A 15466-nucleotide genomic window follows, 5' to 3' on the forward strand; every position below is an offset into this window, starting at 1 on the left:
CTTGAAAACTATAGTTCAGAAGAAGGTATATTCTTGGGAGAGGTCAAATAAGTGAAAAGAACAACCTTTAGGTAGGTACATGAAAAGTGAATGTGGACCTCACTAATATCGTTAAAGTCTGAGGAATGATCATTTGCATAGCAATAATTTGAAATTTTCAGAGAATAATCAATTTAAAGAAAGCCTGGGTCTCATGTGCCTGGCTTCACATAGCTGTATTTCTTTATGTGTGGGATATGTGTATGGTTTCTAGCATTCCTTGAAGTTTCCTAGTCACTTAGGGATGTTTCTGGAAAAGCAGCTGGGGGCAGATGGATGGCTGCCCTATTAGAACAATTCATCAGACAGTAGTTGAAATATTGATAAGAAAACGGAAATCAAATTACAAGAGGGGAAAAGAGAGAGGAAGAGGGAGTGGGACCTAGAGAGCCAGTGGGAGGCAACGAAGAGGAAAGCCGTGGTGCATACACTTACTCCAGCGGTTCCGGCAGCCCAGCACGAAGTGCCAGAGCTGAGGTCGCCTATCTGCATGTGCTGGAAAGAAAGGCGAATTTTGACTGCCAGCGGTCAGCAAGGTTTAATTCTGTACTGCCACAGTTTGGGGAACTCTGAGCAGAGACAATAAGCACAGACAACTGGAACACCCTGGAGTTGCGGGAGTTCAGCTCCTGCTGGCTTAGCAGGAAAGGGTGTCTAAGGTGAGTGTTTCCTTTGTGTCGGATCCTCCCTGGGCAATGGGTGATGCAGGGTCTGGGCACCTCTCTGCCATGGCTGTTTGCGCTGGTTGCAGTTGGGAAATAAGGAGTTTTCTGGAGTTGTTTTTTTCTTTCTCTTTTCTCATTTTATCATCTTTTTTCCCCCTTTCATATCCCACTGGGTCTTGCAAAGAAAATGGGGAGACTCTGAGAAAGGGCCAAGGAGTGTGGAAGCAGTGAAGGGAGTCTATGAGCTGGAGAAACGGACTTTGTTCCTGAACTCGTGCGTGTCTGTTGTGGCTTCAGGAGCCAAAAAAAAAAAAAAAAAAAAAAAAAGGCTGGAATTTGTTAGCAGGGAGAAAACTGCTTTATCAGAAACACATTGGCTGCCAGAGAAGCTGTGCACTGCCACATTAAAGATGGCTAAAAAGAAGGAAGAAATGAGAGCGAGCCATCAGACTGGGTTAAGGCAGGGACAGATCCATTCATGCTGAGGCACCTGGCACCCTAGGGTATTTTTTTTCTCCCTCCAGTCCAAATATTCAGACTAAGACACCTCCTTTGCCACTAAAAATGGGGGCCGGATATTCCTTGTCATTGTCTCTACCCACAAACCTGTTTTATTTCAGAAGAAGGAGGGCTCTTTCCTGGGAAAGGGCCTCCACAGACCTCTGAACCTTTAGCCAGTCTTCCTTCATAACCGATCTATCCACCAAAAGGGAAGAATGTGGCAGTTAGCCTGTACCCTGGGAGGGCACAAGCATTGGCAGCTCTGAAATTATCTGCTCCCCAGGGCCTCAGGCTGCATGGAAGGTGAAACTTACCACCCCCCTGGCTACTTTCTCTCCAGTCAGGACAAATCTCAATGGACCCAGGTGCAAAAATAACAAGCCCTGGAAAAGGCTGGTTTCTCTGATTGCAGTAGGGAATTATAAGAAAGAGATCCAGAGATGTGAGCTCACTCTCAGTTCTCACCATCCTCTATTCAGAAGCCTTTCTGCAGAAGCGCAGGGAATTCCCTAGGACTCTCCCTGGCTGGAACCTGAGCCTTCCAACTCCCAAAGTTTTCTGCTTGCATTAGTTTGATCACTTGCTCCACTCTCTGACTTAATTTTCTCCCACCCAGGTTGGTTCTCGAGCTTTCTGGACCCTTTCTCAGGAACTAGGATGTTTCAGACAGTCCCTGACACATCGTCTTACGTCAAGGTAAGACATGACAGCATCTTTAAGCAGGTAATGAGCCACTCAATTCTCCTCCACCCCTCACCATAGGCCTATAGTCCATTCATCCTTTTTCCAGGAAAGGGGGAAGGAGGAAAACCCTTGGGACTCAGTGTTTAAGGATAAGACTTGGCAATTCCTGTTTGGGAGACTGGGAAGCAGGGGAGCCTAGTGAAGACTGAGCTGGAAGAACTGGTCGCCCGCCTATGTCAGGTCCCAAAGGCTGGTGTTCTCTGGCCACTGCAGGCTCCCTGCATTAAGGATGTGTACATGTTTGCATGGGAGAGCAAGTATGCAGATGTGGGAGTATATGTGTTAGTGCGTGTGAAGTGGGCGGGTGTGCAAGTGGGTGGGTGCAAAGCATTTCTCCTATGGTTTGGACAACAGCTCAGCCCGGAAGCCCACTTTCCTCTGCCCGCTCCCACCCTGAAAGCGCTGATTGCTATATTTGACAGCACATCGAAGGATTTTTTTTTTCTAACTTTCCACAACAGTTCCCAAGAATGTAAACAAACCAAAGCTGGGACATCTGGGTTACACGTTTAATGAAAACCCCCTGACTGAGCTGGGAGGAGAGTGCGCACCGGGCGGCCCTGCCCAGAGTAGGGGTGGTGGCAAGGTTTTTAGGGCTGCAAGGACCTCACCCCTCCTGGTCACGACCTTACACCTTCCGGGTAGGACCCCCAGAGCCCCGAGTACCTGAGCTTGCTTTAGAGAGAGGAAGAAAGACTCACTCAGGTGCTGCAAACGGATGCAGATCTCCTTCAGCTCCTTGCCCCGCCCTCTATCTTGAAGCCTCGCCCCCTAGTGCCCCACCACCACCGGTGCCATTCGGTTGAGCTCCCTCCAGAGTCCGCTAAAGCTATGGCTGTGTCTGGGCTTGTTCGCTTGCACCTGATAAGTGTGCGGACTCTTAAGGTCTTGTCCAGGGGGCGCCAATTATGTGTCGACCCTCCTTAGATCTCTCTACAGGGAAACAGGTCAGGTAGAAATAAGCGAGCATCTTTGCGCTCCCCACCTGAGATCTGAAGGAGTCCACGGAAAGCCGGATCCTGGAGGCTTGGCCGGGAAAGAATGTTTAATAAACAATGAGAGAGAGAGAGAGAGAGAGAGAGAGAGAGAGAGAGAGAGAGAGAGAGAGAGATCCTTCCATCAATGATTAGCGAATGGAGGGGTGGACAAATGGCTCCTAGTAGGTGCTTGAGCACAATCTTGAGATTGGACTAAAACACACAAAGTTCCCTGAATTGGGTTTTCCTAAGAGGTTCAGGACGCTGCAGACCACTCCCATCTAGAACATAGCCCAAGGAGCTTTAGCTTCAAGCTCTTCTCTAGGACTGTAAATGGCTCCTGGATACGGAGGTGCAACCTCCCTTCCACACACACCCCAGGACCCAGAATCTTAGGGATGAGGAACACCAAAGGGGCAACCGGAAGTCGAGGAGCCAGACCCAGGCTAAGGGTCAGGGAGAAAGCAAACGGGTTTGGGAGAATTGAGCAGACCAGCCTTGGGGGTTGGGGGCCCGCAGTCTGGGAGCTGTGGGCCGCCAGAAGAGCAGCTCGCCGCAGGAGCTCCTTTCAAGAGGGAAAATGGATTTTTCAGCAGCCACAAAGTTTGTATTGTTGCACAAAGGGGTGCATTGATGACGCTGAAAGGTCTGCGTGGCAGGGACAATCTTGGGTCTGTTCCCTGGTTCCTTCCACCAACCATTTGCCAGAGGGGTACAAACAGACTCAGGCTGCCAAGCCCCTGCCATTCCCAGTCCAGCACCCGGCTCTGAGGTTGTTGACAAACACAGCAGGCCTAGGCTCCTGGGCCCCAGGAGTCCAGAGCCAAGCTGAGCCCTGAGGGTCAAGGGTGCCCACTCCACAGGGCAGCGATCTAGATGGTGACCTGAGTCCCTCAGGGCCCTCAGAGCACTCAAAAGTACATACAGGGGAAGAGCTTAAGACAGTTATAGAACTGGAAGGACATGAGGGAGAGGAACTGAAGACCTTAACTCAGCAGTGATACTATTGATCCCTATTTCTCAGATACCCTCATCCCTGCCAGGCCATATTCTAAATACCAACTCACTTATAATGAGTCTAACAGTTGGTCTCCTATTTTGCAGATGAGAAGGTACTGAGAGGTTAATGTGACAGAGCTTGTAAGGGGCAAAACCATAGAGATAAATAAGGGTAAAGTTGTGCTGCCAAGCAAGTGCTAGATAACTTATTTCATCTGTAGAGAAAGCCCTTTAAGATTGGTTCAATTACAAACCCCTTGTATAGATAAGGACACTGAGGCCCAGAGAAGAAACGTGTTCAAGGCCACAGAGCTGTTAAGTACTGAGGTAGAATTCAAATTCAGGTAGCCAGATCATCCAACCAGAAGGTTCTTTGACGGCACTCCTCTGTGTGACAGGAAGAGGGACCAGGATACTTAGTGGGATAACCCTGATGAGCGCCTGCCACAGCGGCAGTAAGCAAAGCACCCCTTTCTTCAAGTCTGTGGATCACATCTCTAAAAGCTCCTCTCTTATCCCTTGCCGGACTGGCAGGGTCCTACCCTTTCCTTCTTTGCTCATCTGCTAGACTCCCTGCTCTCCCTCCTCCACCTATCAGCCTGCCAATTCGGCCAGAGTAGCATTTGCGGGAGATGCCTCCTCTGCCCGCCCCCTAGTTGAAGGGGGGCTGTTAGCCCTCATAATTTCACAGCCCCAAGGCCAGCAGATCCGAAGCTGCATTTCAAGGAAACTGGTCTTGGAATGAATAGTGTTTGGGACGACTAACTGGGAGGAGGGGACTGATGGGGATTGGAGAGGCTGAACCACCTCCCCCCCACCCCAACGTACGCAAGCCCGTGTCCCCATCGGGGCGTCACCACTGGGTGAGGGTCCTGACACCTGGCTGGTCTCCGCCTCTTGTCAGCCTGCGCTTTCTGGTCAATCTCGGACTCCCCTGAGGTTTCTTCGTCGACGCCGCGTGGTCTGGGGGCCCAGCCCCGGAGCGTCTGGGGTCCGGGGCGCAGAGACCCTCCCTCCCCCTTCTGGGCCTGCCCGCCCCGGGCCCTTCAGCCGCTGCGGCCTCCCACGTAGCATTTTGAACTCGCTCGGTGCTAAGGCAAGAACGAGCGTGGGGAGCAGGCAGGGCGAGCAGAGGCTTTAAATCTTCCTTCAATCTGTGAGTAGATGAAGTCTGAGAAACAAATTCAAAGCAGGCGCGCGCCTGCAGAGCCTTCCTGCAGAAATATTCCCCGGCATTCAAGCGCATCCAGGGGCGGCTCGAGCTGCCTTGTTTGGCTAAGGTCAGACGAGACTCGAGTTCTCCAATAAAAATAAATCTCAAATTAATTATGGCCTCGAGCGAGAGGCCAGACACTTGAAGCTGCAGTTGTGCAGTCTGGAGTTTTGGCGCTCGCCCGCCACCCCTCCCCCAGCTCGCCAGCTTCTCCCTCCCTCCGCCTCCCGCTTTGCCAGCTTGGATACCCGCTGCGGCTGCTCCGGACCAGCCGGGTGGGTGAAGACAGAGGACGAAGAAGGAAGGATCCGCCCGAGACGCTCTGCCAGGCCTGGAATCTTTCGGCGTTTCAAGTGACTGAGCTGTCCCCGAGTCGGGAGGCACCCCAGGGACCAGCTATGGTTGTCACGTCCTCCCTCCCCCAACCCAGGCTGGAACCTAAGGAGCCCGGGAAGCCTGCGTCTGGAAAGTCTTGACCCGGTCAAAAGGGCTGACATTGAGCGAGCCAAGACACGTTTCGCCCAGCCGTTCCCCTCCCGGGGGAAGCAGGACTTCCGCATCTTTGAAAATATTGTCAAGTGCGAATGGTGAGAGGCAAGTGGTCTCACCGACGTTTCAATGAAAATGATCCAAATATTTCCTAAATATTTGCCTACATATGTACCCTTTCTATAGTTCTTAGAAAGATGTGGTGGGCTTGTTTTTTTTGTTGTTGTTTGTTTGTTTTTTTTGGGGGGGGGGGTCCTCCGGTTGGCAGCTTTAAAAAAAATGCTTGGCCTAGCTTCTTTGGCTGTGAGCTTTCCCTGACTTGAAAGCCAGGAATGGGTTGGTGGAATGGGCACTGATGCTACCCATACCAGATCCTGGTCACCAGCCCTGCCCAGTCTGGGAAAGAGTGAGGCCAAATAGTCCCTGGTGAGCCAGGAAAGAGGGTGTGCACAAGTGTGTGGGCAGGGGCGACCATTCCTAAACTAGGCTTGTAGACAAGGGAGAGAGGGAGGAGGAGAGTGATGGGGAGAGGGAAGAGGATGAGGAAAGAGAAGGGGAGGGAGAGGCCAGAGTAGCAGAAAGCTCCACCCCACCCCCAACACACAAGATAGTTTTCATTTGTAGCCTCACCGCAGGCTCTCTATCAATTTGTTTCAATGCAAACATTCAAAATATGCTCTTTGGCTGCTCGTGAAAACAATGTGAGCTGCCAGGATCAAACCATCTTTCCAGATGTCTGGTGGTAACCACATTAAACAGGGCAGACTTGTTTACTGTTGTGTTTGGTTAGGGCTTTCCCCCCTTTAGGATTTAAAAAAGCAGCAGCAGCATTGGAGTGGAGCATGGAGCCCAGACTTACATAAGTGGGACAAACTTGTCCACCAGCACCTCAACATAGGAGGGAAGGAATCTGATATTCCCTTAGAAATCTGCTCAGAATTGGCTGGGGTCTTCTTTCTCAGAAAAGACCTTGTGAATGGGCAGTAGCTCCTTATGCAGGGACTAGTAAACAGCAAAAGGCAGCTGCACTGGTGCCAATTTGAGAATCACAAAGGGGCAATGATGCCTATGTCTATGCATAGTTTGATGCCTCTGCCAGGCTCCCTTTCCCTGACTTCCAAATTTGTGAAGTTGCTATAACTTTGGTTTTATAGGCAGAAGCAGAAAATGCTGTTGTGTTCCGAAGCTCAGACAGAAGGCCAATCTTCATTTTAATCTACTTTCATATTGAGCACTTCCAACAGGAAAGGCAACTGGTACTAAATGGGATTGTGGGGTGTACTGTTGAGGTGATAACTGATCACTATAGTGAACAGGACTGTTAATTGCCAAACCAACCAGAGTTGGAAAGAAAAACCTAGTGATTGTGTTTGCCACAGAGTGCCTTTAGGAGGAGTGTGGGGGGGCATGGGGGGTTGCTGCTAGCCGCCACGTGTGGGGTAGCCATTAAGGGCCTCTGTGATTGCCCAGCATCAGGAAAGGGGCCTCTTGGTGATGAAGTTGAAGTCCTTTCTAGCTAAAAGAGGAGCAATGTGGCTGGAGTGCGCGGGTTTCTGGTGAGGACCCGGTGGGAAGCGGTCTCCCCGCACCCTCCTGAAAGCCCTGTTGTCGTTTGAAGGTCGGTGAAGTCTGGGCAGAAAAGGAAACAATTTGGGGTTTGAAAGGATGTAATTCATTCTTCCTTTCCCTTTAACCTCTTTCCTCTCTGGAAAGCATGTGGAAACGCTGAAGGGAAGAGCAAGAGGGCGGGCAGCCTGGCCGCGGGAAGGAAAGGGTTAAGCCTGATTTCTTTTAATTGAACTCCAGAACTGGTGGCCCCAGGCAAAGGGGGGGGGGACTGACCCCGCTAGCGGTAACCAGATGTGGCGGTCCCAGGGGAGCCCCGGAGCAGACCCCTGGATTGAGAAGCAGACTGGTGGGGGGAGTCGGCCCGGCCCCCTTCCCACCAACCACCCCACTCCACCCCCCACACACACACACGCACACGGAGTCTCAATTGCTGGCAGGCTGCACCCGCCACTCCAGGTCTGGTCACGTTCAGACCCGTGTCTGTATTCGAACCCAAAATTGGAGCTGAATTGATGAGACTAATTTCGAGAGGGGGAGGAAGGAGGGAGGGAGGGAGGCGGGCGAGCGAGCTCTCAGGCTCAATTGCTCCTGAAGAAATAAAGAATTAATGTCACCTTTTTCTCCGCTGTGGACACACTTTTGAATATTTTTCTTTCCGTTTCACTCGGATCTTCTCTGGATTTTTTTTTCCTCTTTCCCCGGGCGGACTCTTAAATAAAAGTGAGACAGTCACAAGCGTGGTCTGCAGAGCGTGGACAAGGTAACCTGTTTTGGAGATTGGGGAGAGGGAGTCAGGCCGAGAACGCCCGGACCACTGAAGGTTGCCCTAACTAGAGCGCGCGGCGGCCCAGCAGGGGAACTGGGAGGTCTCTGGGTGAGCCTGGCCGGACAAGTGGGTCGAGGAGAGGCTGGTCTCCCGGCGGGATGGGGATGACAGCCTGGAGCGCTGGCCCCCTTGTCTCACTCCGGGAGAAGTCTGGGTCTGTGTGGCGCTGTGGCATGCTGCGCTCCGGGGACCTGCTGACCAGCGTGGAGGGAACATCCGCCGTAGTGTCAGTTTCTTGGGGGCCATGGTAGAATTGCAAGAAGGACTCTGGCTTGGTTGCCGAGGCTTGGGCCGTCGGGTCCCGTTAAGCGCGAAGGGATTAACCCAAGAAGACGGGGTAGATTGACCTAGGGTGCCGCGGGTCCCAGTCCTTCGCGGACGCCGGGACCCGAGAGTCGAGGCGCGCCGCCAGGAGGGCGCCCCTTTCCTAAAAATGCACCCGGAATCGAGTTGCGCCCCTGACGGCTCACGTCAGCCTGAAATCGCCCCGAATCCGCGTGGATAAGTGGGTGAGCTTCCGCGGGAGTCCGCCTCATGTCAGCATCAGAGGGCCCGAATGGGAAAATTCTCATTGGATGCACTTTCCAATGGTTGGTTTGCCTCGTCTGCGTCCGAATCTTCTCAGGAGTAAGCGCCAGGTTCTGCCTGCCCTAGTAAACTCTCCCGCGGTCCTCCCATTCCCAAAAAGTTTGACTCCGGCTGGAAAAAGCATTAATGAACCTATCTGTGGGAAGAAACGGAAAGTGAATGAGTCAGGAGGGCCACCTTCGGCCAACGGCCCCAGGAAAAGGAAAGAAGCCAAAGGCGTATGGTTTTGGATTTTGGGGGAAGGTGTTGGGGGCTGGTTGCAGACTGCGAGGAATCAGGGCGCGGACGTTGGGCGTGGACCCCGTCATTGTTCCCAGCTAGCTCTTATCTCCTAGGAGCAAGTATCCTGTGTGCGTAGTGCATGAATGTATCTGGGCATCTCCGCGTATATTTATATAGTGTGTGATGCGAAAAGCAGGACTAGGCGAAGAGAGGAAGAGGGGGTGTGGGGGAGGGAAGACAAGGGAGAGCAGAGGGGAGAGAAGAGAGAGGAGAGCGCGAGGCGAGAGAGAGAGAGAGAGAGAGAGAGAGAGAGAGAGAGAGAGAGAGAGAGAGAGATAGGACTTCCTCCCCGTTCGCAAAGTGAAGTCACTTCCCAAAATTAGCTGAAAAAAAGTTTCATCCGGTTAACTGTCTCTTTTTCGCTCCGCTACAACAACAAACGTGCACAGGGGAGCGAGGGCAGGGCGCTCACAGGGGGCACTCAGGGAGGGCCCAGGGCGCCAGGGAGGCCGCGCCGGGCTAATCTGAAGGGGCTGCGAGGTCAGGCTGTAACCGGGTCAATGTGTGGAATATTGGGGGGCTCGGCTGCAGACTTGGCCAAATGGACGGGACTATTAAGGTAAGCGGCTGGGCATTGGGTGCCGGGCGGCGGGGCCCAGCAGCTCGGTGGGGCGGCAGGCAGGCTGGGCGCAGGGCTCCGGGGTCCCGGAAGACGTGGCCTCTCTCCCTTCCTTCCGCGCCCCCGTTTTGCGCGGTCTCCTCCACTGCTCGGATTGTCAGTCCCACTTTCGGGGAGGCCGGCCAGGCTCCCCACGGAGGGCGATCTCCCCACATCCCCTCTGCTAAAGGGGACTCCGGCCCCCTCCTGCCACTCTGCCAGTGGGTCTGCAGGAGCGGGCGGCGGCTTAAAAGCTGGAGACCCCGGGCGCGGATCAGAGTCAGGGGCGGGAGACCTTCGGGTCTACCATTTCCACCCGGCAACTAGGGCGCCCTGGCTGCCGCGCAGGGCTCTGGCGGTTAGCTTCCTCTCGCCAGAGGCCGAAAGCGGCGGAGGCAGGGGCAGTGGCAACAGCCGTCTCACTCGGGTCCATGCCTGATGGGCCCCGGAGCGACTAAGTGGATTAGTAGCAGGCGGATGTGGGTGCAAGGGAGTGTGTCCGAGGGTCTGCCTGAGCGGGCTCTTCCTGATGGAAACCCCTGTTTACATGTCAGCGGAGATTGGTTTCCTTTCCCTCTCGCTACTTGTTGCCCAGTTCTCAGCACTCGGCTAGCCGGCTCTCCAGGACTAACGGTCCGGCCTCGCCGCTTCTCGTGCAAGGAATCTCCATCTCCAACCTCGGTCCGCTCAGCTCCTCTGTACCCCGTGCCTTAATCCTTCGCGCCCCGGCATGCGTCAGCTTCAGGGGACGGGTTCCGGGAGCTGTCTTCTCAGCGAGAGTCCCTCGCCCTTCAGAGACATCCCCCGGCGGTGGTGGCGGGTTCAGAGCTCGCGGTCCTGGCGCCTGCCTTGTCAATCCCAACCTCATCAGCGCCGCCACGCCTGGGTCTAGGATGCAAAGTGCAGCCTGAGAAACTAGTGAGGGTCTGGGTGCCTTGTCAGACTTAAGGAGAGTTCACTGCTTGCTCCCTTTTCTGAAAGGGGGAAGTGGACCAGGAGCGGAGAGGAGGGACACCCCCTAACGTGACTGCCTCAGAGAACCTAGGGGAATGAATGGGACCAGAAGTTAGCTTCCAGGCTGCCATGTAATACCAAGCAGGCGTTTGTCTGGAAAAACTATTAGGCTGGTGAAGTGAGGAGTGGCAGAGCCCGCCATTCCCCAGGACCCAAAGGAAACAACTCTGCTCAGGGCTGAGTGAGAGGAGGCTAAGATGTTGGGCTTAGAGAATTCAAGAGATTTTTATCATCTGGGTGGGGTCGTCGCGGTTTAATTTTCTAGGTTTTTTTTTTTTCTGAAAGTTTGAAATTGCTGACTTAGGTAAAAGACACCAACCAACTGAAGGAACTTGAAAATCTGTAGATGAGAAAACTGATTGTAATGGGTTAAAGGGAGCCTTTAAGAGTCTCTGGGTTCCTCAAACTAAAAGTGAGTGGGTGAGAGAGGTTACAGTAGAGACCTGGGAGTAGGTTCACTGGGTCAATTGTACACCTATTTCTCTGTTTCCTTTTGGTGCACGCATGCAAGTATCTGGATCCCTGAATTCTGTAATGAGATGTTTCATTCTAGACAAACCCCCTAAATTGAAACACTTAACCACTTACCTCAGCAATGCTCCTCTGATAGAGAAGAGTGGTAAGATGGCTCCAGGGTCTTGATGTGGACACCCTAAGGAGAAGTGAAGAAATATCTTCACAGTGCTCAGAACTCTAAGCAAAGGCCCTGAGCAAGGGGAGGAAGCTGTGGTCTGTGTACCCAGGATGTGCTAACCTCTTCAGATACACACTTAGGGATTGGCATGGCAGTTAGTGAGAACAGCCCTAGACAAGGAACCTGGCATTTCATGCCAAAGATGAGGGAAGGTCTCTTTTACGGTACATGGTGGGAGACCCTGAGCCACTCCAAACCCTTTCCATGACCAACCACCCTTATCTCTCAGCCAGGTTACCTGGCTACAGAGTAACCCATAGAGCAGTGGCTTGTCCAGCTGTCTTCAGTCCCCAAGGTTTGGAAGGATTGAATCCTTAGTGTATAGTTTGATATTTTGGTTATGTGTAAGCCACAGGTTCCTGTTCACATGTGACCTTTGAATCTTGGGGTTCCAAGGATCCCACTCCCATGATGGTTTAGTACTGTGCTTGGAGAAGAGTGAACTGGGAGAGAAGCCAACCAATTCTGCTCTTATTGTGTGAATGCACAATCTGTTAAACCTCTTTGAGCTTCATAATCTTTGTAAAAACAAAACAGTGGGGCTGCAGTATCTCTGCAATAGGATCTTTCCAAGTTTTTCTATGCCTAGAATATTTTGCTCATATACTAAAATACTTATCTGTATGTGCACTAAGTCCTGTGATAAACTAGCAGGTCTAAAGACACTACAGAGCAGATCTAATTTGTAGACACTAACCCAGCATGTGGGTTTGCAGTTTGAGTGGCTTGAAAAAATCAGCTTTGAGTGATTCTGGGATGTGACTTTATGCACCTGCATATTTCTTCCTAAAACATAAGGCATGTGTATATTTAAAAATGCCTGTGGGTCTCAGCACTCTGCAAGTATTTGATCCAGGATGCCAGGACAGTCTGGATTTCTTCACACACACACACACACAAAAAAAAAAAAAAAAAAAAAAAACCTTATTTTGTGCATAATTTGCACAACTCCATGGGATTATAAATTCCCAATCACACTGCACTTGTTGCAAATCCTTTTGTATTATGTTCACTTGTCTTTCAAGAATATCTCCTGGGAAGGCTTTGAGTATCATATTGGGAACACTAAATTTTGTTACTCTCCTTTTGCCTCAGCCTTGTTGTTTAGTACCTGTCATACTAAACAACACCCTACCCCACCCCTGTTCCCCACAGTGATATGATCAGTGTTGAAAAGCACGTGGTACTGCTTGCTGCTTGAAGAAATGACCTGGTTTTAAAAACTGCCTCTTAGTTCTAGGCAGGCTTCAGTTGAATCCAATTAATTTCATCCATGGAAACTTAAATGCATATGGTACCATCAAAGATGTGGATATAATCAGAAAAGAGGTAGACATGGTGAATGAAATTACGAAGCAGGAAAGGAAGAGTAGACTTGGAGTTTAAAAACCTGAGTTCCTTCTCAGTTCTACTGCTTAGTTTCTAGGTGCCTTATAACAAGGAACTTAGCTCTTTGGGTCTCAGTTTTCTTATCTATAAAATGGGGCCAAAGTGCCTCCTCACACAAGTCACAGTAAGGATGAAATAAAATCTGCTACCTTAGCTGGATACACATTAGTTCAGCTTCTCCTTTGGATTATGTTTTGTGTGGATCTATTGGTCAGAATATTAAATCACAGATCTGGATTAACCATAAAAATGTTTCATTAATTCAATAGATACTTTTGATGTGACTCTTAGGTTCCAAGGCTCTGTTTTATGTATTGTGGATCAAAACTGTCTGGGAATTTACACCTGAGTGGAGGTGATGGATACACATAGAAATAGATTTATGTCTGGATGTTATATATTTTTTGGAGAGCCATAAAGCAGGTTAGAGGCATAGAAAACGATGGAATGGTACCAGCTTAGGATGTTCAAAGAGATTGCCTCTAACAAAGTCCCAGCTGAGCAGAGGTATTATCTGTTCTCATCTTTTATCTCAGAAAGTCATAGCACCACACAATCAGTAAATGATGGGAAAGAAAACTGGGCCAGAAAGGCCAGGTCACCAATAGGCTGTGCAAACCAGAGAAGAGTCTGCCTCAGATATGCTTGGGAGGGAAATTTAAGGAGAAGTTCTGGGGAAGAAGCAGACAAGTGAGGAATACATAGGCACAGACTTGTTCCAGTCCTCAAGGAGGGGGTGCTACCTTCCACCTCACCTCCACCTTTTAACCTTCATGTCATCTAGATTGGAGAGCACTCCAGGCAAGATTTGGCCAGTTTCTCTATTCCTATGACCCATCCCCAAAGATAATTACCAAATGGTGAATTCTGCTTTTCTTGTGTGAATAACTTCCACTAAAAAGCTTCCTTCTAACCTCATTACTATTCTAATTCAAGTTCACGGGCTTGCAACTTTAGAACTTTAGGGCATATTAGGCCAGACAGTCTCATTTTATGGGTGGGAAAGCTGAGGCCTAGAGTGTTAAATGAAATGTCCAGAATTAGAGAGTTAACTTGTTACACAGAAAGGGTGAGATTTCAGGCCTCCTGACCCATCAGGCAGTGTCCTTTCCATAATACCATGATGATATCATTTGCTTTTGTTATATTATTGTGAATTTTATAATTCTGGAGGCAGGATATGTGTGAGAGAGAGAGAAAGAGAAGACTTTAAAAGAGAAATCATGAAGAATCTGGCATTTGAACTAAAGATGCTTCTGTTAATGAAAAATGCATTAGTATAATCTCAAATTATCTTCATACTTCAAAAAAAAATTCCAAAGTTTCAGATAAGATTTATAGAACTGTTTTCCAAAATTATTTTTTTTTTATTATTTTGGGCAAAGCAAACAAAGTCTTCATTACCAGAGAACAACCAAAAATATAGTATTTTATTTAAATAATCAATAGACCCCTTTACCCAATGTGGACAGGTAGACTGAATCTTTTTTTAAAAAAAATCTTAATAATTGAATATTTGAATTTTAAATAAAATATATTTAATTGTATTAGGATGTATCTTATGGATCCATTTTCAAGACTGTGTAGTAAAAAGACCTTGGATAACAATCACATTAGATAAAATATAGGATTTCAATGTCTCTCTTTGTTTGGGATTAATAGTTTCTTATTATTTGTTTTAAAAGGAGGCTAATTTAAACCATTTTTAAAAAATTTATGGTTTTAAAAGGTGGCTGATTTAAGCCTTTTTTCTTTTTAGAAACAGAATAATCTAATGCCCTCCCCACAAGTTTGAAAAATGTTAATATTATTGAGCTACCAGATGTGGATGGGGTATATATTCTACCTTAAATTTCATAACATATCCCCAGATTAAAAATTCACTAAATCTGAAACCTGATGTATAGGTTTTTAGATTAGAATGGAAAACGTACTATTTTCTTAGTTGAATAATACAGGTACAGAACAATGTTTGTTTTGGATAACATGAATTGCCATAGGACAACATCTATTTGGAAAAGTAAATATTTACACAAATTTGATAATAATTCTTATTCTTATTTCAATTCTTTTGGAAGACTGCACTTAAAACAATCTTTCTAAATCTATCTTTTTTCTTATTGTTTTGTAACAAACTGAGTAGACTAAAGACATTGGCCATTATGCGCATGCACACACACACACACACACACACAAACATACACACACACACACAACCCTCATAAAGCCTTGAACTAGCCCTAATCTCAAAGCTGTGCAGGTGTCTCTTCCTCTGCAGAAGACTACACCCTGTTTCATTTTCTGTTGCTTTAATGATTTCATATCTATAGTGTTTATCCCATTTATGTATTGATTCATCAAAAGGATGGATTACCAAGTGATATCACTCTTTTGCATATTATAATTCTGCCACTGACCTGATGAACTCACCAGTATCCTGTTGAGGTATTTTGCCAGAGGCATTCACTTATTCTCATACTGTCACCTATAGGGCTAATATCTGTGAAGTTTGGTGGAATGAGTCTATCTATGAAATAACCCTTTTCGGTGCAAAATGAGCTGGTCTTAGAGGTATCTGTAACCCCAGCTTCATGGGCAACATAAACTGACAAACCATATTAATGTAATTGCATGATTGTTATTCAGAAACTAAACTAGGTGACTACATTCTATGAGGGGAGGATACTAGCAGCCAATAGGCTGCTGCCTGGGAGACTTAGCCAGTGGGTAAACTGTGCATGTGTGCCCACAGGGTGCAGTGGTACTATGATAATCCTGAGGAAGAAAAAAGCAATTACAGCTGAAGAGACAGGGAAAGACCTAATGATAGCAGTTCTTCAAGTAGTTTCTTACTGTGTGCAGAGCACTTTCATGGGCAC

General features: G+C 48.9%; 1 protein-coding gene across 4 annotated transcripts in view; it reads left to right on the top strand.

Annotated features, from left to right (window-relative positions):
- The first annotated feature begins 467 nt into the window (after positions 1–467).
- The window catches only part of Fli1 (Fli-1 proto-oncogene, ETS transcription factor), a 128138-nt gene continuing 113139 nt past the window's right edge, over positions 468–15466 (top strand). The window contains exons 1-2 of one of the 4 annotated variants that reach the window (XM_040285543.2): positions 468–698; positions 1822–1928. In XM_040285543.2, the coding sequence (XP_040141477.1) occupies positions 1863–1928 (66 nt within the window). In that variant the 5' untranslated portion in view covers positions 468–698; positions 1822–1862. Of the gene's footprint in view, positions 699–1821; positions 1929–7794; positions 7957–9057; positions 9452–15466 lie in introns of those variants that run through there. The other 3 variants (XM_021730136.3, XM_040285544.2, XM_005330742.5) reach the window with 3 other exon arrangements.

Source organism: Ictidomys tridecemlineatus, chromosome 4, assembly GCF_052094955.1.
Source record: "Ictidomys tridecemlineatus isolate mIctTri1 chromosome 4, mIctTri1.hap1, whole genome shotgun sequence".
In the NCBI taxonomy this organism is placed as follows: domain Eukaryota; kingdom Metazoa; phylum Chordata; class Mammalia; order Rodentia; family Sciuridae; genus Ictidomys; species Ictidomys tridecemlineatus.